Source organism: Carassius gibelio, chromosome B16 (genome assembly GCF_023724105.1).
Source record: "Carassius gibelio isolate Cgi1373 ecotype wild population from Czech Republic chromosome B16, carGib1.2-hapl.c, whole genome shotgun sequence".
NCBI lineage: Eukaryota > Metazoa > Chordata > Actinopteri > Cypriniformes > Cyprinidae > Carassius > Carassius gibelio.
The window spans coordinates 24,254,375-24,278,124 of NC_068411.1; the positions used below are offsets into that span (position 1 = coordinate 24,254,375).

The 23,750-nt window shown below is 34.5% G+C and overlaps 1 protein-coding gene across 2 annotated transcripts in view; it reads left to right on the plus strand.

The window, feature by feature from the left end:
* The window catches only part of tsnare1 (T-SNARE Domain Containing 1), a 111,285-nt gene that overhangs the window by 66,229 nt on the left and 21,306 nt on the right, over positions 1-23,750 (plus strand). For both annotated transcript variants that reach the window (XM_052579321.1, XM_052579322.1), the window contains exons 9-10: positions 8,683-8,755; positions 17,616-17,698. In XM_052579321.1, coding sequence (XP_052435281.1) covers positions 8,683-8,755; positions 17,616-17,698 — 156 coding nt within the window. The remainder of the gene's footprint in view (positions 1-8,682; positions 8,756-17,615; positions 17,699-23,750) is intronic.

Consider the following 23,750-nt stretch of genomic DNA (forward strand, 5'->3'; position numbering starts at 1 on the left):
CGCCCCCGCGCTGAACGCGCTATTCAGATTCAAACTGAAGCGCGCGGCTTGAATACGCCCACACAGAAGAAAAAGCAGCCAGACTATTCTTCAAGTTTTTATTTTATTTTACTGTTTGCTTCGCGATGAGAGGACTAAGACATAATTCACCCCAAAAAGAAGTGATGTGGTTGAGGATTTGAGAAATGGATTTCCTCAGAAAAAAGAATGAAGCACTTTATTCAGCAGAGATCATAAACATGAGTAAGTCTCTTTTTATTTATTTGTACTATAAATAGAGATAGAGATAACTCTAACAAATGTAAAAACAATGCAGTTCTTTCGATTTATTCCCCCTAAAAAAACCTGAAAAATATTATCAGCTCTTTTCAACATTAATAATAATAATAATAATAATGATGATAATAAATGGGGTTTATTTGGTAGAAAATAAGATTGTTAAAAGGATTTCTGAAGGATTGTGTGACTAGAGAAAGGATGCCAAAAAATTTGAAAGTCAGCTTTGATTGTTCCTAATAAACTGTTTAACTGCTCCCCCAAGTGGATATCAAATTATGTTGTGGGATAATTAAATATATTCTTAATAAACTACAAACATAAAATTATATACTTTTATTTTGTTCTCTTTCTTGTAAGTCCTCCCTCACAGTGGCACAGTTGAATGAGAGGCTCATTATGCAGCTCATTATGCAGGCCTTTGTCTTCTCAGGTGTAAATCACAATGATATTCATGACAGTTGACGCCTACTCGCATATGACTTTTACCAACAAAAAGTGTTTTAGAAAATTTAAATCAATATATTGTTTTCTGTGAGTGAGTAAACAAGATGATTTTCACATCATTCAGAAAGAAAAATTCTAGGCTACAAGCTCCAGTTCTCAACTTTTCCGGCAACCAATTTTATGTATGTGTTTTATTGCCTTATTCAAGTGATTTAACATTTTTAGTTTTTCACTAACCATGCATAACATTTTTTTTCTCAAAAATACAATCATGTACATGCATGGGTTTCACATATTATTTTAGCCCAGTTTGTGCTGATTACAGTGATATTAGACTTTACCCATTTAGATATTTATAATAAACTGAAAAAAGCACAAATGTCAGGGCATGACAAAACTTCTCAAGGCCCCAAATATACCCTTAGACTCCAGAGGGTTAAAGAAGAAGAAGAAAGAAACAACTATTTGTCTGTAGTGTTGAAAGAAAAATAATCTTTCTTACTAGCTACTGAAAATTGACATGGTTTCCGCTTAGTTCAATGAGGGACATAAGCTGCAAAAACTTGTCATGGTTTTGGTACTCTTTAGATCTACCTCCATGATTGATCTGGGCTGGAAAGTTAAAGCTGTAGAACTTCCAACTGCTTCATTGGTTCATGTTACCCAAAGCACTCAACCGCATCTCAACCACTCAGAGTGGCCCGTCTGTGAAGCGCCTCCACTGCACACAGTCTCAGGGGAAAGCAAGACTGTAGATCTTCATGAAAGTGTAGCATAAAGAGGAGCGGTGGGTTTTGGGTCATAAGGGAGCTCTGGAACTCTGTGTGCTTATTTTAACCCTTATAAATGATGTAAAGCAGGACACCTCAGCCCCCAGGGCTACCCAGACTCCCCCTGCGCAGAAGGGCACAAAGTGCTCTCAAAATCAATACGTCACTTTCTGACTCTTTATACAGTATATAAAGACTCAAACACACTAATGTGCATGTTTACTGATTTTTTTTTTCTGAACCATAGGTTTATTTATTGTTTTGCTTATTTGTTTATTGCTTTTGGTGGGTCTCAAATATATACACACTATCATTTAAAAGATTTGAGTCAGTAATATTTTCCATGCTTTTATTCAGAAAGGGTGAAGTACATTCAGCAAAAGAGATCATTGCTCAACTTTTGAGCTTTTTATTAATCAAAGATATATTAAGCAGCATGACTATTTTAATTTGTTTATTTATTTATTTGATTGATAATAATATGAAATGTCTCATGAGCACCATATCAGTATATTAGAATGATTTCTGAAGTATCATGTGTAAGACTGGAGTAATGCTGAAAATTCAGATTTTGAGATGCACTACACTACAAAAAAAATATATATAATATTATAATATTTCACAATATAACTGTTTTTACTGTATTTTTGTCAGATAAACACAGCCTTGGTGAGCATATTCATTTTTTAATAGTTCTACAACATTAAAAAAATCTTACCAACCCTAAATATATTCACAATAATATTTCAATATTGCATCTGTATTTTTATTCAGATGTGTCCTTGGTGAACATAAAAGGCTCTTTTAAAAAGAAAATTCCAAACTCAAAAAATTCAACTGTAGTTTACATGTTATTTTATATATAAAATCTATATTTACGTAAAGATATATTTTTTTATGTTTTTACATTTTACGATACTAGTACATATCTCACCAGACAGATGTCATTATGCTTGATAGATAATACAGCTAATTATTTGTCTAAAAGTTTATTCAGACTGTAAAGTTTGTTTTGGTCATTTAAGTAATTTCTTCATATTTCATCAGACCTTTTCTTTCCCCCAGCGTTCCTTCAGTGTGTTGAATTATGTTTGCCGGTATGACTTGAGCTTTGATTTATTCTGAATTCAGTGCCTGTTAGCTGCAAACCCAATTCTCAAAGGGGATGGAGCTCCATGGAGAAATGTTTACTAAAGCAACCATTCTAAACATTACAGTACATGAACTAAGGATTGCTCTAACTACTACATGGGTAACATGCTGTTTTTTTAGCTTTTTAGTTTTTTTCTCTCAACATCCTTTACATTTCTCCCATCCAATCAACCATAATGACACTCCATATCCTGTCGTTTCTGCACACTGAATTTAAATTGTGCAAATGCCTTGGTGGGAAAAATAAATATGTTGCTCTGTAATGGTACTGACAGCGAGAGAGAGAAAACGCAGAAACTCTGTAGTAAAATGTGATTTGCTAGGGGCCATTTTGGCTCCGGCCAAACATTTTGTGCCAAGAGCCAGGGTGGCTGCCAGTTTCCCAAACAATTGCAGACACCTGTGATGAATGGCTCAATGGTTTGAGCTCCACTGACCCAGCTGCACTTGCATAGGGTTGTGTATGGAGACAAAAAGGCCTGTGAGCAGGAGATAGACTCAGGCTTTAGAAGACACCATGTTGCTTCAGGCCTGTGTAGAGGGAATTTTGACATGAAACAGCACCAGAAGAGGAGCTTTACTTTTAACACGTTTGTACTCTCTGTTGAATGTTTTTTTTTTTTTTTTTTGTGATCAACTTTTTTATTGTCTTTAATTCAACAAAACAACATCAATTCAAACAAACAAAACATGGAAGGGGACGCAACAGACACATCAGTAATTTTACAATCTGAAAGAAAAAAAAAAGATTTCTTATGATCATTCCTTTATACTGTCCAATATTGTTGAAGAAAAATATTGCCATGTATCGATGATACAAGGTTTAGCCTTAATCAGTCGTGCTGTTTTACATTCACAAGACACTATTTTAAGGAGGCTATGAATCCAGAATGTTTTTGCACACATGTATGGAGTAAACCAATTTTGTATCATTGTCTTTTTTGCAGCTGTAAAACCAAAAAAAAAATTCATCGAGAAGACATAAACATGCATTAGACATGTAATTAAGTTTTAGTAAAAAGGATAAAACTGAATTAACATGAGTCTATAGGCATTCCCAAAACATGTGAATAAAAGTACCTGATGATACAGATGATACATGCTACAGATATGACAGTTACAGGTCGATTGCAGTTTCATTTTAAAACTCATTATGGAGTAATGTATGCTCTATGGATGACTTTGAAATGGATAAGACAATAAGCCAAGTTTTTAGAAGTTAAAGTTAGATTAGACCCCACCCTCTCCCAGTTGACGATAAGTCAAAATCTGTTAATTCACGATTCCATATATGTTTCAGATGTGTCTGCCCTGAAAGCAGAACATAACTGAAAAAATATGATCCTGGTAAACAAAACTTAGTTTTTAGTTCCTGAAATGAGCAGTCCTTGATTATCATATTAGTCACCATGTGTTTATGCTGGTTTATGCCCAATGTAGACCAAGAGGTCTGGACAAATGGCCAATTTCTGCATATAAAATTTTAGTTGTACCATAAGGGTGTGTTGGTACAAATTTTTTTATGTCCTCCCTTCAGACATTAAACCCTTTCCTAGATCCTAATAGAATTGGCCACAACCGGGCCAAATTTATATTCACCATTTTTATTTCTTGTGCCAGCAAATGAAATATCTTGGAGCCTATATAGTTTAACCTTGTAAGAATACTCTCCATTAAGCTTTAGATTAAGGATCAACCCAAATACTGTAGAAGAGCCTTAAGTTGAGATGACAAATGATATAATTTGGCACAACCAATTCTCCTGAAAGTATAGGATGCTGCAATGTGACTAGTTTTATTCTGGGTCGTTTACCATTCCAGATAAACTGGGAAATCGTGGAATTGATCTCCTTAAAGTAACCTGGAGGAGGGGAAAGTGGCAACCTAGAAAAAAGGAAATTAAGCCGAGGTAACAAATTCATTGATGGTGGAGATTTTGTCCTCGAGAGAAACTTTAAGGTTATTTCATATTTGAATATCAGTTCTAATCTTTATTAAAATTGTTTATTTATGTATGGTAATACCTAAGTAAATGAAATAATCTTTAATAGGAATGAATGAGGGGATAGTACAATTAACTTTAACATTGTTAATTGGCATTGAAGCAAATTTGATCCAGTTTATCTTGTACCCAGTTTGTGACCTGTAAAAAATACTAACCGAAAAACATAATAAAGCTAGGCTATATATAGGTCTATATAAATATAATGAATAAATAGGCCTATGTGAGAAATATATTTTTACTTGAATCATAAAAAAAAAAAAAAAAAAAAAAAAAAAAAAAGGAACTAAAAGCTGTGCAACGGGTAGCCTAGTATGCAGAGTTTCGGTTAATTTTTGTGCTCCGCAAAATGAACCCAGAAGGCAGAAAGTGGCATCCTATTTTTCTTTAGGCTTATTTTCACAAAAGCACAAAGATGTGTTTTTTATTGTGAATGTACACAAATAAAGGCAAACCTTTTACAATTCGGATTGTTAAAAGTAGTCATAAAAAAATCAAGGCGCTGCATGCGCACACACAGTTAAGCATTGAAAAGCAGCATTTTTATTATCATAATAAAATACAGTCAGTCAAACATTAAGGAAAAAATAAAACACGAACACACACACTGGTCAGTTTAAATATGTAGTAATATCTGTTCCATTAAGTGTAGTTTTACATTCACTGTAACAGATTTTTGTAATTTGAACAGTATAATACTGTAAATAGCAAAGGATTATGGGAAAATATAAGTTTAGTACTGTAATTATTCTCTACTGTAAATCGATTTTCCTTTCACATTCAAAATATTCAGAACCTGCATTGTGTGCTTGCAATGTCAAAATTGTACCTACGTGAGGAAAAATAGAATCAATGCCATGCTGCCTGTGACATGTAAATGTTAGTATATGTCCTAAATACCAATCCACCTAGATACATAATCCTTTAAAAAAATAAAAATAAAAAAAATAACGCAAAATAAATATAAGTATTGATCCATTTTGAAGGGCATAAAAAAACAAAAACAAAGGAACAATGAACAACTATGCACAAAATTCAAAGCAGAACACACATTACGGAGATAGAAGGCCTGCGTAAAATAAACTAATTTCGATGCTTGACCAGTCCCCTTCAACACAAGACATGTCCCTAAAAGGCCCACTGAGCCAAAAGCTTAGAGATCGAACTGCTCTCCATTAGCCCGAAAAAATACTAATAATAAATAAAATAAATCATTATTATTTACCAGTCAGTGAACGAGCGTACAGGACAGGGGCAAGATTCCAAAAAGGAATTAGCAAGTGTCATGGCCTCCTTGTTAGTGTTCTCTTCAGGGCAGTTAGTATCACCGCAGACCTCATCGCTGATTTTCCCTCGTTGAGCTGAAAGGATGGAGACGGTAGCCGTTGCCTTCCCACTGCTTTGTAGTGCTGCCGAATATGTCTACAGTGATAATGAAGTAACAAAATCCTCCACCTTTTTAAGAGAGTCGAACGTAATGCTCACCTTTGTGACATAGTTTAAATACAGATGGATACGTAAGGAAGGGCTGAAGATTGAGTTCTGTCATCTTCTTCAAGACTGGATTAAAGCTCTTTCTCTTGGTACTTGTGGCTGGACTAAAGTTTGGAAAAATAGTAGTGTGACATTGTCCTGCATGTATTTCACTGGATATGCCTGCCAAACACCCTACAGGATTGCTGAGCAGTCATGCCATTTTAGTACACGGAATCTCGATGTCAATCTCGATTTTACAGCTTTTCAGTGAAGGGATCCATTTAGAAAGATTTGCTGTGAGAAAGCCAGCTACATCAGATTCCTCGGCCCCCTCCGGCAACCCCACCAGTCATGTTATTTCTCCTTCTCCTATCTTCAATGTCTGTAATTCAATGTCTGTGTCTGCTTTGCTGTGTTGGCTAGCTTTTCAGCTTCTGCTTTTCTTGCTTTTACAGAATCATTGGTCGTTTGTATATCCAAATGTAGATCACGGAGTGCTGGGGTCAGCACAGAGTCTTTTGCTTCTCTTACAGTCATAGCCACAACCGAATTGAATGTACTTTGTTGCTCTTTGAGTGCTAGCTTGATACCGTTAGCTATAGCAGTATCGGGATCCTCTCTGGAGATGGTGGAAGCTTTAGATTTTTTTTCTTTATTGGCGATTGTTCAATCTCTCTTTTCTGAACGCCCTTGACAGCTTGGTTACTCATAGTGTGATAAGTAAAGAGCAGTTTAAATTTTATTTACAGGATTTATAACATTTTTGACAAAGTGAGCAGAGTGAAGGACTATGCATGCATTGCTTTTGCTTTATGTTTTTCATATGTTAAGACTAAGTAAATTATGATGTTGTCACAATAGTATAATTTGAGTTGCCAATAACTACATTTTTTTTCTTCCATCTATTGAATACAAACAGCGTCTTTTAACCCTAATATATAAAATATGAATGATGGTGTATAATAAAAATCAGGCCATTTTTTAATTCTTGATATAATAATTCTAAATTCAATTCTGAATGTAATTTAGATTTTATTTTTATTTCCTTTCTTCAATTTATGTAAGTTTCTGTTTGTTTCACAGTTTTTATACAAATTTAGTTTTCAGTTTTAGTTTTAAGTATTCAATAACTATAACAGTATTTCACAATACTTGATAACAAATTTAATTATGTATTGAATAAAACACTTATTTTAAACTTTAAAATATATGCAAATAAAAATATTAAATATTAATGATGATATTAATGATAATTTTGACACATAAATAATAAAATATTAATATCTCCAAACTTCAGGGTTATTATAAATCAGATGTTTTTGATATTCTTTTCAGTTAATCTTAGTTTAGTTCCACTTTATCATCAAGATTAACATATATATATATATATATATATATATATATATATATATATATATATATATATATATATATATAAAATTGTGGCATGTTGGCCACAATTATTGGCACCCCTACAAATTATTTTGACTAGAATATCTCTGAAGTATATTACCATTGTGTGTATATATATATATATATATATATATATATATATATATATATATATATATATATATATATATATATATATATATATATATATATATATATATATATATATTATTATTATTATTATTATTATTATTATTATTATTTTTATTTATTTATTTATATTTTTTTTTTTCTCGCACTAGGAGCATGAAATTGTCCAGTCATGGCTTCCTGTTCCACAGGATTATAAATATGAGGAACACAAAGGACAAATACCCCTCACAAAGAGCATCCATCATAAAGAGTAAAACCAAAGAATATAGTTCTGATGTGCAGAGCAAGATTGCTGAGCTTCACAAAATAGAAAGTGGCTGTACGAAAAGAGCTAAAGCATTGAAATTCGCCATTTCCACCATCAGGGCAATAATTAAGGGGTTCCAATCAACTGAACATCTTACAAATCTGCATGGAAGAGGACATTTGTCTATATATCCTCCTAATGCAGAGTGAGGATGAGAGTTTGAGTGGCTGAAGACTCTCCAAGGATCACAGCTGGAGAATTGCAGAGATTAGTTGAGACTTTGGGTCAGAAAGTGTAAAAAAATAAAAAAATAAATAAAAATAATATCTGCACCACCACATGTTGTTCTCCTTGCTTGTTTTTATATTAGTTTTAGTTTTTAGATATCCAGGTTAATACGGTAAATGGTGTAATTAAAGGTGTATTTTTTTCTGATATTGTATAATATTATCATGCAATTAAAGTTAAATTCATTATTGTCTATTTTTTATTCAATTGTAGTTGCTTTGGGGCTCATGAAAATTTACTATTTTTTTTTTTACATTAATTATGCAGTGGACAAAGTCTATATAGTTATTGCTGATCTACAACCATAAGCATCAACTTATGTTTATGTGTGATAATGTGTATCTCTCTACTGCGTTTGTTGTTGTTTAGTTTACTTAAAGTTACACAAGAAGCATGATACTGTATAAAAGACCATTTAAGAGCACTGTGATGTTTGCCTTACTCACCTCTGAGCTGCAACCTCTGTTTTGTTTTTGCAGAGAGACATGCTGGACGTCAATCAGATTATGAAGGACTTGGCCAGCATGGTGCATGAACAAGGAGACACCATAGGTGAGATCTTATTTGTGTGTGTGTGTGTGTGTGTGTGTGCGTGCGTGCGTCTGTGTGTGTGTTCTTGACTCTGTGTTTCCAGTTAAGAGTCTATTGACTCATCCTTGTTTGTCTGGCCTTTCATTGATAATCACTTCTCCCCCATATCCATCCCATAATCCCCTGCTGTGCTGAGGTGAAGTTTCAGAGGGGAGAACAAGACATCACCTTCACCAGCTCAATACATGACAGACAGAGAACTAGTCTCTACAGGCCTCTGGAGGAGACTAAGATCAGAGAAGATCCTCAAAGATTCAATTTATAGTTAACAGGCAGAGAAAGACAGACCGATATCAAACGAGAAGCATGATTTAAGAGCAGAGTCACTGGTTACATGCAGAAAGCAGGGATAATAGTGCTGTTGCTTACTTGCTTGGAAAATATTTAGCCTAAACCTTTGACATTTAATCTATGACACGTCAACAGTCATGACCTGTCAGTTAAATGTATGAAACCAAGCTGAATACAATCAAACTAGAAAACATTTTTTATTTTGTTTTGTTTTATGTATAGTCAGTTTTTGATATTTATTTTATAATTTGAATTTCTCCTGTTTCTATATTTAGATTGTTTTCCATTATATAACACCCAAATCATAACATTTATAAAACATTTTAAAATAGTAAAATCCATTTTCATACAGATTGTTGACATTGAGATGCTTAAATTCACTTGATTTTAGTTTTTAGTGTTTATTTAGAATTTATTTATGAATACTAGTATAGAATAAAAAATAATACAAATTGATTTTATTGTCAGCCAACATAAAAACTATTATTGGCCTTTCTGTATCAGCCAGAATTTTAATATCAGTGGATCTTTAATGATAAATATTACTGTAAATGAAAATGAGGTATCATCATTGACATTTCTAAAATTTTGGGGGCATGAACCATCATTATGTGCCCCTGCTCACATGCTATTATGTCACACATCAGCATTCATTTATTTATTTATTTATGCATTTTCTGTGCTGAAATATAAGTGAAACTGTATGAAAGTCATATGGTTTTCAAATGATATGAGGCTGAGTAAAATAATTGTTAGGTCTATCCATTCTTTTCAGATTTTACATTTATTGCACATTCGTGTCATTCCTTTGCTCAATTGTGTATAGTTGAATACAGATTGCTGTGAGTGAGTCTGCATTAGTATTTAATTTAACTCAGTAAATAAACTGCATGTGATTGAAAACTTCAAATATAAAAGATGTTATAGAGCTGAATATGAAATGGTTACATAAGATCAGAGACCCTTAGCCTTGGCCTCTCTGTTGGAAAATGCCCATTCCTGTTCTAATTGGTACTCATCCAGCACGGTGTCCTTTCATCTGGCTTTTTTAATTAATCCTCTGTGTACTGTCCATTCAACAGGCCAGATGAGTAAAGATACTATTCCTTCAGGAGAGATTAAGGATGTGTTTGCACATTCCTCATCCTAATTTAACACCCTACCGGTCACAATGCAACAGCAGCCCATGGAAAAAAAGAAGAGAAAATGGAGGAGTAACACAATAAGGAAGGCGTTCACAAGAGAAAAGGGAGATTGAAACTTTCCTTGTCCCTAACTTTCTTCCTCGCACGGACACTTAACATTTACACAGGGAAATGATGTCAGACACGTTGAAGGTTATCACAAGTTATGACTAGCGAAATAACCAGAATCTAGTGGGAGACACAGTATACAATAAACCACCCAATAACGCTGTTCTGCCCTTTAGAAGGACACTTGAGGATGTAGGTGGACTATATTTTTTGTTTTGTTTTCATCTGTTCCACTTTTAGGGTATTTTCATTATTTTACATGCATTACGATTTTCATATTATCTTATTTATTTATAACCTTCTAAAAAACTATATTAGTATTCTAAAATAACACTGATTATGAGTTTCCACTTTAGTTGCCTAATTAGACAGTTCATATCATTTTTTTAAAAAGAATTTTCATGAAAATAAAGCCACTCAACTCATACTACTTTCTCTTTTTTTCACACACTGAACACATGCAAGGTCTGAATGGGGGGATTTAGGACATGTGTGCCCCTCATATCCCAAATATTTTATTTTTCCCTATAAAGGGACATCTTCATGTGGACGTCGTATGTTTCTGAAAATATGATTTTGAAGTATGTGATATTGTATGCACCAACATATGCACATGCAAACATTTCATAGATGATTTTTAGAAAACAATATTGGAGTTTAGAAAACAACATCCTGGCCTGATGTTTTCAAGAGATCTTCCTCAGACCAGAGATGTAAGGCCAGAACAAAAGCCCGTTTGACACATTTCTGTTTTGCTCAGAGTCCATAAGAGTTTAAAAAGCCTGAAATAAAAGTGGCAAAATTGCTCTCAGCCTTTGTATCCAGGATGTTTATTAGGATGTAGATGTGAATAAAGTCTCTGAGGATGGCCGTGATTGGAGGGGTGGAGTTAGGACAGAGGAGGCAAGTAAACAGATGCAGAAAGTTTGGATTTGTGCTTTTAGCACAGCCTCACGAAAAGGTGAGCTTCTATAATAAAGCCAGAACAAAGTCGTGACGTAGGACAACATTTCAAGTCAACCAATCAGAAGTGAGATTTAGAAATTTTCAAGAAATATCTGTTTTAGGCTTACAATCAGAGTTAAGTGCGTCTTCACCCTTGTTAATCACCTATCATTTCCCTTTGAATTAGGAATAAATTATGGTTAGGTTTAGGCTGATCCAGAATCATCAACAAAAGATGTTGATCCAAGAACATGTCTTACTTGGCAAAATCACAGCAACTATATATATATGTGTGTGTGTGTGTGTGTGTGTGTGTGTGTGTGTGTGTGTGTGTGTGTGTGTCATGCATGTCACTTTCATGTTAGCCTTTCTCAAGCTTGTACTGCTTGCCACAGCTGTCTAACACTGTAGTCCGCACTGAATGCTGTTCTGTTTATTCACTGCTTTAGCAATGCTTAAGGTTATCTGTGTACATAGTATGTCTATTAATTCTGTAAAGAGGTGATGTGATTCTGTGGCTATGAATGCTAAATTATGTTTCAAACTAATTGGGTGTTTGTTTTACAGCTCAGCTTTGTGCCTCCCTAATTGGTTGATTCTTTAATTATTTCTAGCCTAATGTTTCCAGGAGTATTCACCGTGCGCACGTGCGAGTCAGTAGTGACCAACTGAGAAGTCTCTAGATAAGAGCTCGTCAAGCCTGTTCATTTAGAGTCATTATAAAGTGTGTCTCTGTAATTTGTAGATGAATTGAGGATGATGGAAATTAAAAAGCAACCATTGCATTATGTTTACAGAGGCTGTTTGCCCATGTTTGGCAGTCGATAAGGTTATATTACACAGAGTAGGACTCTGCATATAAAAAGCTGAATTAAAAGAGGAACAAGTGCTGGTGTGATTCAGCTAGTTTAAAGCACAAGCAGTACTGGCCTTTTTGGACACCAGTGATTCACACTGCATCTGCAGTCATCTGTCTGCAACTGAGCTAGCTATGCATTATAGATAATGGTACATCTTTTATCAATTGTTTAAGACATTTTGTTTAGTTAGTGAATAAAAAAAGAAACCAAACAATAGCTCTGTTCCAAAATCTAGCTTACCTAGCAAATCCTGCTTAAGCTAGACAGTGTTTTTGAGCTTTATACTGAGGTGAAGCCAGCTTGAAACAATATGTAGCATAGTTATGTTGACGTATAAGATAACACATACTTTGTGGATAATAAGACAATCCCAGAACACGCTGACTAGAAAGGTTTAGAAAGGTTTAGCCTTTCTAAAGGCTAAAATCTATGGAGGCTATGGAGATGTCAAATACTTTTGATTTGGAAAAATTCTGTGCTATATTTTTATTATCATGTCAAGTCATTAGCCTAGTGTTGGTAACATCAGATACAAAATTTAGTAACAGTAATGTCTGAATTGATTTTCCGCAATAATGCATGAACTGGTCAAGACAAGAAGACTGATTGCTATACATTTATAATTAAACTTTATTTGGAGTATTTATTTATTTTACAGTGCACATTTCTTAATATTATGCCTAAAATGTATTAAAAATACATTTACATATTTATGTACTTAATAGAAAAACTACAATTGTACTTTTGGTATACTAAACTGGTATACTTTAAGTCTGCTAAATTTTGTGCTAAATGCAATTTTATTTTGTAGTAGTATGAATTCCAATTGAAGTATATATGATTTTTCTGCTTAAAAATATTGCTAAAGTGCAACTAAAGTGCAAGCATTCTTCTGGTACACTTTAAATATCTTGCATTTAAAGATTTAATATACTGAGATTTCAAAATCCTTATAAATAGTGATATTAAACAAAATTGTAATCTGCAATGTTTTATGGGACATAATTAAACCATTCGCTCCCTAAAATAATTTAAATGTCCGGTCTTGTATCTTTGTCTGATTTTTTTAGTTTTATGGTCATCCTCTCAGAGTGGTTTGGTTTGGTTCCTGGCCTAACACAATTTTTTTTTTTCTTTTTTTGGAAAGAATCCTTCTGTATCCAACACTGTTGATAAAAAAAAATGGGTGGCCACCATGGAGCTATTGAAATCAACTGAATCTCTGTTGCGTTTCATGTGAGAAGTCATTTGTGTCATGTACTCTACACGAATGACAGTTTACAGAGTTGCTATGAAAAATATTTCAAACCATTCGCTTATAAAGTTCCATTACAGTTGGGATGCTAGTGTAGAAAATAGCTGCTTTTGTAGACGGTAAACAGTGAAGCGACTTTAGGAACAGCGTCACTCAATAGCTTTGATAAAAATCCATTTAGAATGTCTTTTTGACACAGGTGACACTAATAAGAGGTTGGTTGCCCTGCGGGGTGTGTTTAGCAGACATGGCTGATGATTCATCAACCACAGGGCCTTCTTTTCAGATTCGCTATTGAAATATTGATTGATAAGTCTCCGTATGATGTGTCATCTCCCTTCAGTGTTTCTAAAACAGCCATTTCTCATTTCAACCTAGATTATCTGTGCCTGTACTGGTAGTAGATGACAGGCCAGTAGTCTCAGATGGAGACGGAAGAAATGTTCACACTGGGAAGGTTATATTGGTCACTGAAGTAGACAGTAAGCGCTTTCTGAATATCGTGTGGCCCACACACGCGTTCAGATATTGCTTTGTGTAAACTTTGGTTTGTTTGTTCCCGTCTTCAGCAGTTGAGACCATATTTTTGCTATTTTTCACTTTTGTGGCTCAATGTATCTCGTTGATCAGGCACCTCCACCTGAGAACAGGCTTATGATAACAAGAACTAAACGAGAAACTATGAAGTGGTACAACAGCTCCTACAGGTTTAATTATACCAGAGAGCAACTGCGCTCCACCCAGCTTATTCAAAACGGGCAATTTAGCTGTTACCAGAAATAGAAGGAAACATAGTGTTGAGATGAATCCAAGTCAGGGAGGTGGGATGGAATAGTACAAGTTGATAGTTAATCCTTTAGAAGTCCATCTAACAGAATGATGGATAAAAAAATCTATAAAATATACATTTATAAATGAATACACTTTCCCACAGGTTTCCAGGTTCTTTCCATGCAAACCTTCCCCTTACACATCTCATGGTGAGGGCGGAGACCAGCATCAAATCGGAGAAAGATAAACAAAACCTCATTAGTTCCTTCAGCTAGGCAGAGGTGAGGTCTAGAGTGTTCCCCTCAGCTGAGCCTGCCCTGCTTTAACCCTGCTGTAACTCTCCCGCTTCTGCTTTCGTTCTGCTCTCCTGTGTGGTGAACCGCACATTTGTTTTTAATTGGGAAGGGAATTGACTTTGCATTTGAATCAATGCTCTCACTTGCCAGTATAAGTACATGTGCATTGGAACAAGACAACTCATTTGGATTATTTAAAGTTAATAATTGGCTGACTTTCCTGCGAATTAAGGAAGCAGGGACATAACCGAGTCTTTGTGTGTTAGCTTATTATCATACAGTATGTGTGTTTCTAAGCACAATTCTCTGCGGAAAATGTCTTTTTGTCATGAATTTCTGAGCAGAATATTAGCTAATCTTCTCTTGGTACCGTGAGAGATGTCACAAGTATTTGTTTATGCTTTTATACTAGATATTGCCTAATACACAAATGGTCATACTATAACCATTAGAATATATTTAAAGTACTTTCACAGATTTTGTATTTTTATTTTTTTATTATTTATTTATTTATATATATATATATATATAGATATTTTATTTAACAGACCAATAATGCAGTAAATGCTTCACAAAACAATGTAGAATTGAGACTTAATAATTCCTCTTGCACAAGTGCGTCCTGCTTTTGAAAGGCTAATTAATGTGATGATGCCCTCTCAATAATGCCCTCTCATCACTGGGCATCACAGGTATTCCAATTACTGGTTTGAATCTTATCTCACTAGTAAGTATTTCTAGATGGCCTAGGGAGGGGAGTTATCCAAAGCACAACAACTTGTCACCGGTATTCCTCAGGGATCAGTTCTTGGACCCCTCCTCTTCTCCATTTACTCTACATCACTGGATCCCATAATACAGGCACATGGCTTCTCCTTCCATTGCTATGCTGATGACACAGCTCTAGCTCTCATTTCAACCACATGATCAAACAGTAGCTGCACGGATCTCATTCTGCCTAGCGAACATCTCTGCATGGATGAATGAACATCACCTACCTACAGCTCAACCTGGAAAGGACGGAGGTTCTTGTCTTCTCTGCCACTCCAGCTGTACAACATGATTTCACCATCCAGCTAGGTTCTTCTACAATTACCCTATCAACTTCGGTCAGAAATCTTAGTGATATCTTTGATCTCAAGCTGACTTTCAAAGACTACATTGACTACAAGTACTGCTAGATCTTGCAGGTTTGCATTTCACAACATTATAAAGATCAGGCCCTTTCTAATAGAGCATGCTACACAACTTCTTTTCCAGGTTCTTGTCATTTGCACACTGTAGGCTGGACTACTCCAATGCTTTTCTGAATGGACTTCCATCATGCACAATCAAACCTCTACAAATGATTCAGAATGCAGCGGCATGACTGGTCTTCAATGAGCCCAAAAGAGCCCATGCTACACCTCTCTTTTCTCTCGTTGCACTTGCTACCAGTTGCGGCTCCCATCAAGTTCAAGACATTAATGCTTGCATATTGAACAGCCACAGGCTCAGCACCCTCCTACTTCCACTCACTACTACAAATCTACATCTCTTCCATCTGGTACCATCACAGAGAGGCTCAAAATCACTTTCCAGAACATTCTTGTTCACCATTCATGGCTGGTGGAGTGATCTTCCCACCTCTGTCCAGAATGCTGAATCCCTGACAATTTTCAATCTTTTTCGACTCTACTTGACTTCACCCTAAATAATAATAAATAAAGTGTATTTATCTTTATTTATTCCTTACCTTCTTAGTTGGTAATTTTTTCAAGAATGTCTGAAACTTGGTATTATGAGCACTGCCTGTGTCTGTTTGCTTAAGAAAAATCGCTTTATGTATTCCCCAATTGTAAGTCACTTTGGATAAAAATATCCGCAAAATGGCTAAATGTAAATATAATGAAATGCATATAATTATAATTCACCTAAGAATTAATAATCTGCCATTATTTACTCATCTTCATGTGACACCAAATATTTTATGTTTTCAGTTTATGTTTCTGTTGTAGTAATTGAATGCAATGCCCTTTTCAGAAATTTTAAAAGATTACCACTTAAAAATGAGTTAATTTCGGACTGTTTCCCACACAAAAGTATCATTACGCTACTTTTTTAATGTTTATTTTTATTAAATTAATCTTTATTGGATATTTTTTGATGAATCCTATCATTTCTATATTAATATTTAATTGTATAATTTTATCATATTGCTTTTTTTGGCCCTTAACAGTCTATGGTTTCTATGAATGTTGTTGTTTGGAATCTCTACTGAAAATAAATAAATAAATAAATAATTGCATGCAAGTTTAGAACAAAATTAGGGTAAATAATTGCTTTTTTTATTATTATTGTCATGAACACAACAAGGTTTCAGTTAATAACAACTTAAACTTACATTATCACTATAAAATGTTTTCATAATAATAATAATAATAATACTAATAATAATAATAATGATGATAATAATAATAATAATAATAATAATAATAATAATAATAATTATTATTATTATTTTTATTATTATTATTATTATTATTATTATGTTACTGATATTTTATTACATTTTCATTTTATTATATTAATTTAATTATATTTTCTAATTTTTATTTAATTTGATAATTTTATGTTGGTTTTTTTGTTGTTGTTTTTTGGCCCTTAACAGTCCCTAATCACTATGAATTATGTTGTTTTATGGCATCACTACGAAAAAATAATAGCATGTATATTTATAATTAATGTATATAAAATTAGGGTGAGTAAATAACCAAAGATTTTTCCCAAAATCTTTCTTTCAACAAGGTCTTTTATGATGATGGTGTATAGAGAACCACAAAATGCAGTGCAGCTTCAGTTTTTTGGCAGCATCAACACTGGGCACTTTGCTCACTAATCTCTTTCTCCCTGGGAAAGGGAACATGAATGAGAGAGTGGGTATGTTTACAAAGGTGCTTTGGTACACTGTGTGCTTGGACAATCTTCTTTTTTTGTGATCGTGTATGAATGAGTCACACATTCTCTCATGAAGTTTAAGGCTTCATGTACATGGGTTGAAAATCATCTGGAAATAGTCTGACAGAACATCCTGAACACACCGCAACATTTTGTACATCAAAACACGATGATGACAACAACAATAACAATGCTTGTTTTCACTCTTTACAGACAGCATTGAAGATTACATTCAGACCACCTCATCACATGTTGAATCAGCCAATCAGGAGCTGGCAAAAGCCAGTCATTATCAGGTATGTTATTGACTTCTTGGAAACCTATTGCTTTAAAAGCTGCAATAAGGTACACAAAAGGCAGTTTGGTATGTAAACAGAGTATCTCTGTAACAGCCTATGAACACAATTATTGTAGCAGGTTTGTTTATTAGTTTCAGTTGACATCACACAGTGAGATTTTCAACATGCTGTCATTCATTAGCTGCTCACTTCAGTAATCACCCTTCACCAATTACCTGACGGGTAGACCATAAACCCATTTGAAAATTTGAATTTCTCATTGATTGTTCACAAGTTCTGTTTGGGTATTAAGTATTGTGTGTAGAAACAAAATTGCTGTATTACACCTTTGTTTACTCTGATGCCATGCATGTCGCAGTTGACACAGTTAGTGGACTTTTTGTAATCAAAAAATGACTTTCATTCAAACTATTTATGTCATGATAACTCTTGGAGTGTTTAGCATGGTAATAGACACTGCAATGTTAATGTGTTTGGTCTTGGTGGAATAGATCTGCTATGCTGCCGCTGCTGCTACTGAGAATTGATACTGCAGTGCAAATACATCCATGGTTATGCTGCTGTGAGCATGTAAGAAATATTACTGCTGCACATAGGGCATATATGAAATAGTCCCTGTGTATGACTTACAGTAAATTACCCTGTAGCAGATCTATACAGGTGGAGCTGGGGAAGGTGGAGGATTTCTGAAACTACTACAGCAAGCACTAGCCAAGTATTTGAATGAGCTCCTTGGCTGCTGATGTAAAAAGAAAGCTTCACCATATGAATGATGATGTAATTATAGCAGATTGAGTTAGAACCTGTCGGCTTGAACCATCTAGAGTTTTATGCCAGAACTTGGTATTTATTTCAAACTTATGTTCCTAGTGCCAAACCCAGCTTGACCATGGTGGATCCAGACTCTGATACATATGATGAATTAGTTATTAAATGTGCAGTGATACACTTTGCCTTTTGTGTTGCCGAATTTTACTGATCATTGAACAATTTAAGACATATTTGATCTTCATTTTTGTCCCATAAGAGGTGGAAAAGGGATTTTTCTACTAAATATATAACCCCTTTCACCAATCTACTGTCAAACACAGCAACACCAAAAATCTTAAAGCTATCTTAAATAATGTAATGACAAAAGTGGCATTGGTATAATGAAAAAAAAAAAAAAAAACTTCTGAAGCGGAGGGCTAAAAGGGATAGTTCACCTAGAAATGAAAATTCTGCCATTAATTACTCACCATCATGTCGTTCCAAACCCATAAGACCTTTGTTCATCTTCAGATCACAAATCAAGATATCTTCGATGAAATCCGAGCGCTTTCTGACCCTGCATAGAAAGTATTCTCATAGCTTCATAACATTATGGTTGAACCACTGATGTCACATATTTTAATAATGTCCTTACTACCTTTCTGGGCCTTAAACATGTTAGTTGCATTGCTCTCTTTTTATCATATTAAAAATATTTTTTAGAGCAGTTGGTGTTTAATTGTGGCCTTTCACATGGTTCCTCTCTGGCATTCACAATTCTACCCGTTCACCGATTCCTATCCATGTGAATTTGTGTGTGGCAAAGCAAATGAATGTCCCAAACGGGTGCTTTAGCATTCCTCTCTTGGCCGTAGTTTTCTCGCCTCTTCCTTCCTCCACTTATAAGAGCGCAAGGGAGTAAATGAGTGAGTAGCAACAGCTTTTGGATTAATTGTCATTTCATTATCTCAAGGAGAGCTCAGCCGTGACCAAACTCACGCAGAGCAATTTAGCACTTCGCCAGTCCCGCTGCCGCCCACCCTGAGGAGAGGAGGGAAGCGCCTGGTTTAGGGCGCTACCCCGTTTCTTTTCGAAACATCTCCCATAAACCCATTCTGTTGAACATTACACTCACAAGTCAATTAAAAATAGCAAGTTATTTTCTTTCCATGGACCGAAATGTCAGTTAACCGAACACAGGAAATAGATGGAATCTATAATCCATCAAGCCAAAAGCAGTTCCTCTCCACCCATGGAAGGTCTGTAAGTGACAAGAATGATGTTGTATCAGCCCCATCAGAGTTCAATGGAGCATGATGGAACATGATTGTTCATTACCATGCTGCTGCTCCAAACTCTAAACTCAAATGAACAGACACTGAAGAGAGTTCACACAATAATGCACAGACTCCAGACTTTATTTACCATTATTCATTTTCTCACTCTCTCCATTACAAGCCCATGTTTTGATGTGAAGTGCTTTACTGGGCACTCTTAACTAAGTTAACCTTAGATTTATTCAGTTCAGAGCTAAGGTCAGTGTCTTATATTATGTCCCTTTTCCTGTAAGTAGAAATACTGCATTCATATTTGGACAAAGTTTATAATTGATTTAAACACAATATTTGCTGAGAGAATTTCTGAGACACATGAGAGCCTTTGAGTGTGAATGAGGAAGACATAGCAGTGGTGTTTCATTCCTGAAATAATCATCTTTTTCTTGTACAAATCATTTGAACAAAAGTGTCTATGATACAAATGCAGTCAATTGTTTTTACTGATAGATTGAGCAATTTTGAATGACTCTGAATGAATAAATGACAAACTCATAAAGACTACATATACTATATGTCACTATACTCATATAAATAAATTACGGTTAAAAGTTTCATTAATTAATTAAATTATTATTATTAAATGTTACCGTTTTATTTTTTTCATTTTCACCAAAGCTGCATTTATATTAATCCAAGAACTGCAATATTTAAAAATATTATTAACATATAAAAGAACAAATTTCTATTTTAAAATTATTTAAAATGTAATTTACCCCTTTGATGACAAAGTAGGGCTGGACGATATTGCCAAAATTTATATCACAATATATTTCTTAATTTCAGTCTATACTATATAATTCCAATATGAACACTATTACAAAAGCCTCATAAAAACTTACTTTAAACTTACATTGCCATACAATTGTTGCATCATACATACTCCAGTCTGCAGCTATAGGATGTTAGGATTTCGTCATAAATACTGTTTCCCTAAAAGAAGAAACACTTAAGACTAACAATATAAAACAACAACAAATCAACACATAACAATACAACAGCCTGCATACTGTACCTACAACTTCCAACGAGCGCTTGACACGGCTCACCGGGGACTTAACAGGCACGGCTGCAACAACATCTTGCCAATATAAAAACAAAAATAAACATTACTATAATAAGCTAAAACACACAACACGCGTGTAGACCGGAAGAGGGATGGGTACGACAGATGCTACGTTCGAATGTTTCCTGCACAGACTTTTAAATAGTCTTACATTAATTATCCTCATTATTCACTCTTATAAAGGGACACCACTTGATATGGATATATATGTAACAGTGTCACTTTTGATAGTATAAAAGGATGTGTGTATAAAAATTATACATAATTATACTTAATTAGTAAGTATGCTTTAAAGAAAAGACAAGTACAAGACAAATAATAATAATAATAATTATATATATTTTTTAATAAAAGACCATTATTCAGGCAAACATAATAGAAGGGACATAGTAATCTAGTAAAAACCAATAGCATAACCACTGTTGTGCAACAAATGTATTCGCATTATTTTCACAGATTATTGCTTACACATTACTCATATCTGGTGTGTGGAAAATGTCTTTGTGTGAGTGTGTGTGCATGTGGGCTGTGTTAGGCTGTATTTATGTCAGTTGGATGATCTCGTGGCCTGTAGAGTGTGACAGTGAGCGGGGTGTTGGATTATTATTTGCTATCTGCTTCAACAAAAGCCGCATGCTGTCCCGATTGCACTGAATCCATGCAGACCAGACGGCTTATTTGTGTGCCCAGAGCAGATTCACTGCTTCAACATACCCTCCATAACCCTCCCTCCCACACACGCACACACAAGAAAAAAAAACATAAGAGACATAAGAGAGCCAAAGCGTAATCTAAGGGGGCCGAATGAAATACAGTTTATCAGTATCACTGCTACTGTTGTGGATACGTAGGGTTGGGGACTTGATGATACCTCAAATTATGCAGTTTGTTGAGGAGAGGAGTGCTGTTACTTTTCTGAGTGCTCAGACTTTAGATTTTTGCCTAGTAGACGATAAAATGGGCAAAAAAATAATAAACAAATCTGTAACTTATAGTGAATATATAGTCTACATTTACATTATTCATTAGCTGACGCTTTTATCTGAAGTGACTTACAATTGCTATATATGTCAGAGGTCGCACGCCTCTGGAGCAACTAGGGGTTAAGTGTCTTGCTCAGGGACACATCGGTGTCTCACAGTGGATTCGAACTCGGGTCTGTCATGTGTCTCATATACACTGCGCCATCCTACCCCACCCCCATATAGTCATATTTGGAGACCACTATACCCTGTACTGACTTGGCAACAACCAAGATCCTCTGCAGTGAATAGTTGCCATCAGAATGAGAGTTCAAACAGCTGATAAAAACCTCACAATAATCAATAAGTAATCCACATAACTCCTTATTAACGTATTGCAAAGTGAAAAGCTGAGTGTTTGAAAAATCTGATCCATCATTAATGCATTTTTAACTCTAAAATGTTAAACTGTTGCTTCTGGACAAAATATAAGTCCATGATTCATAGTAACTCTTCCTCCATTGAAAAGTCCTCCCCATGATGTCATTTCACATCAAAATCCACCAATGTATGTATTAGTCTAGAACTGTTCTGGACTGTTTTCACTTGTAAACGGTGCTTTATTTTTTGCATATTTCTCTCCTGGTTCAGTCGAGATGGGTTTTGGACTCTCATTCTGATGGCATCCATTTATTGCAGAGGATCCACTTGTGATGTTATGCTAAATTTCTCCAAATCAGTTTTGATAAGGAAACAAACTCATGTACAGTACTTCTTCAATGGCCTGAGTTAACTCTCAGCAATTTTTTTTTTATTTTTTTGGATGAACTACTGCTTTAAAAGCTACTTGGAACACCTTAAAAATTGCATAGCAATACCCTGACAACATTTTTTAATGATGAAACATCACTCGCATTTTCTCCAGAATGTGTAAAATGTATATACATTCAGTATTTGAATAAGTGGTGCATTTTCTGCTCTCTTGTTGTCCAAAATTGGTGCAAAGAATTAAAAAAGTTTCTGTTCTGTTCTGTCCTGTTCTCATTCTTTGCAAGTTTAATTCTCTTCATGTTGAAAGTTTGTTGGTAGGTTTGTTTAATGAATGCAGAAAGCAGCTGATCAGTGCTGTGTCATGCTGTGATCAGGCACAGCAATGCAAATCAATCATGCAGTGTAATTTAGGTAATGGTGATGAATGGAGTTTAGCTTGTGGTGATGACTGCCACATAGGCCTGTCTGTAATATTGGAGCTGAAGTGGAATGAATATGTATGTGAATGAGGGGATGTTGTGGAGAGTTTAGCACAGGATAAATTATTCTCCGTGAGTTGGAATGTGGCAACTTGCAAGCTTGCCAAAGTCGCTGCTACTAATGCTACCCTACTGTACAGCACTACGTTACAGTGATTAAATCATGGAGATACTGTGGTACTTTTAAGGATGGTCATAGCAGGCTCTCTGTCTGGTATCCCTTGACAATAATATAATATAAAATAATATATTATAACATAATATGATTAGATATATGCAAATATTAAACAACACAGATAGTATAATATATATTATATTATATTATATTATATTATATTATATTATATTATATTATATTATATTATATTATATTATATTATATTATATTACCTGTATTGGTATAATATAATATAATATAATATAATATAATATAATATATGATTTATTCCTTTAAATAATTAGGGTTAGTTAGGGTGAAAATTCATGTTGACTTTGAAGTTTAAAGTTTCGTGCTACTTACTGATCCGTTTATTATATAATTATTATTAATGACTGATTAATGAAAGCTGATACATAGTGCTACCTTTTTAAAATGATCAACAACAAACTTTTCATTAACTGTCCCTGAACAATTATTTTAAAGCAGCTGCCTCAATCTCTGTTACAAAAAGTGTAATTCAAACATCT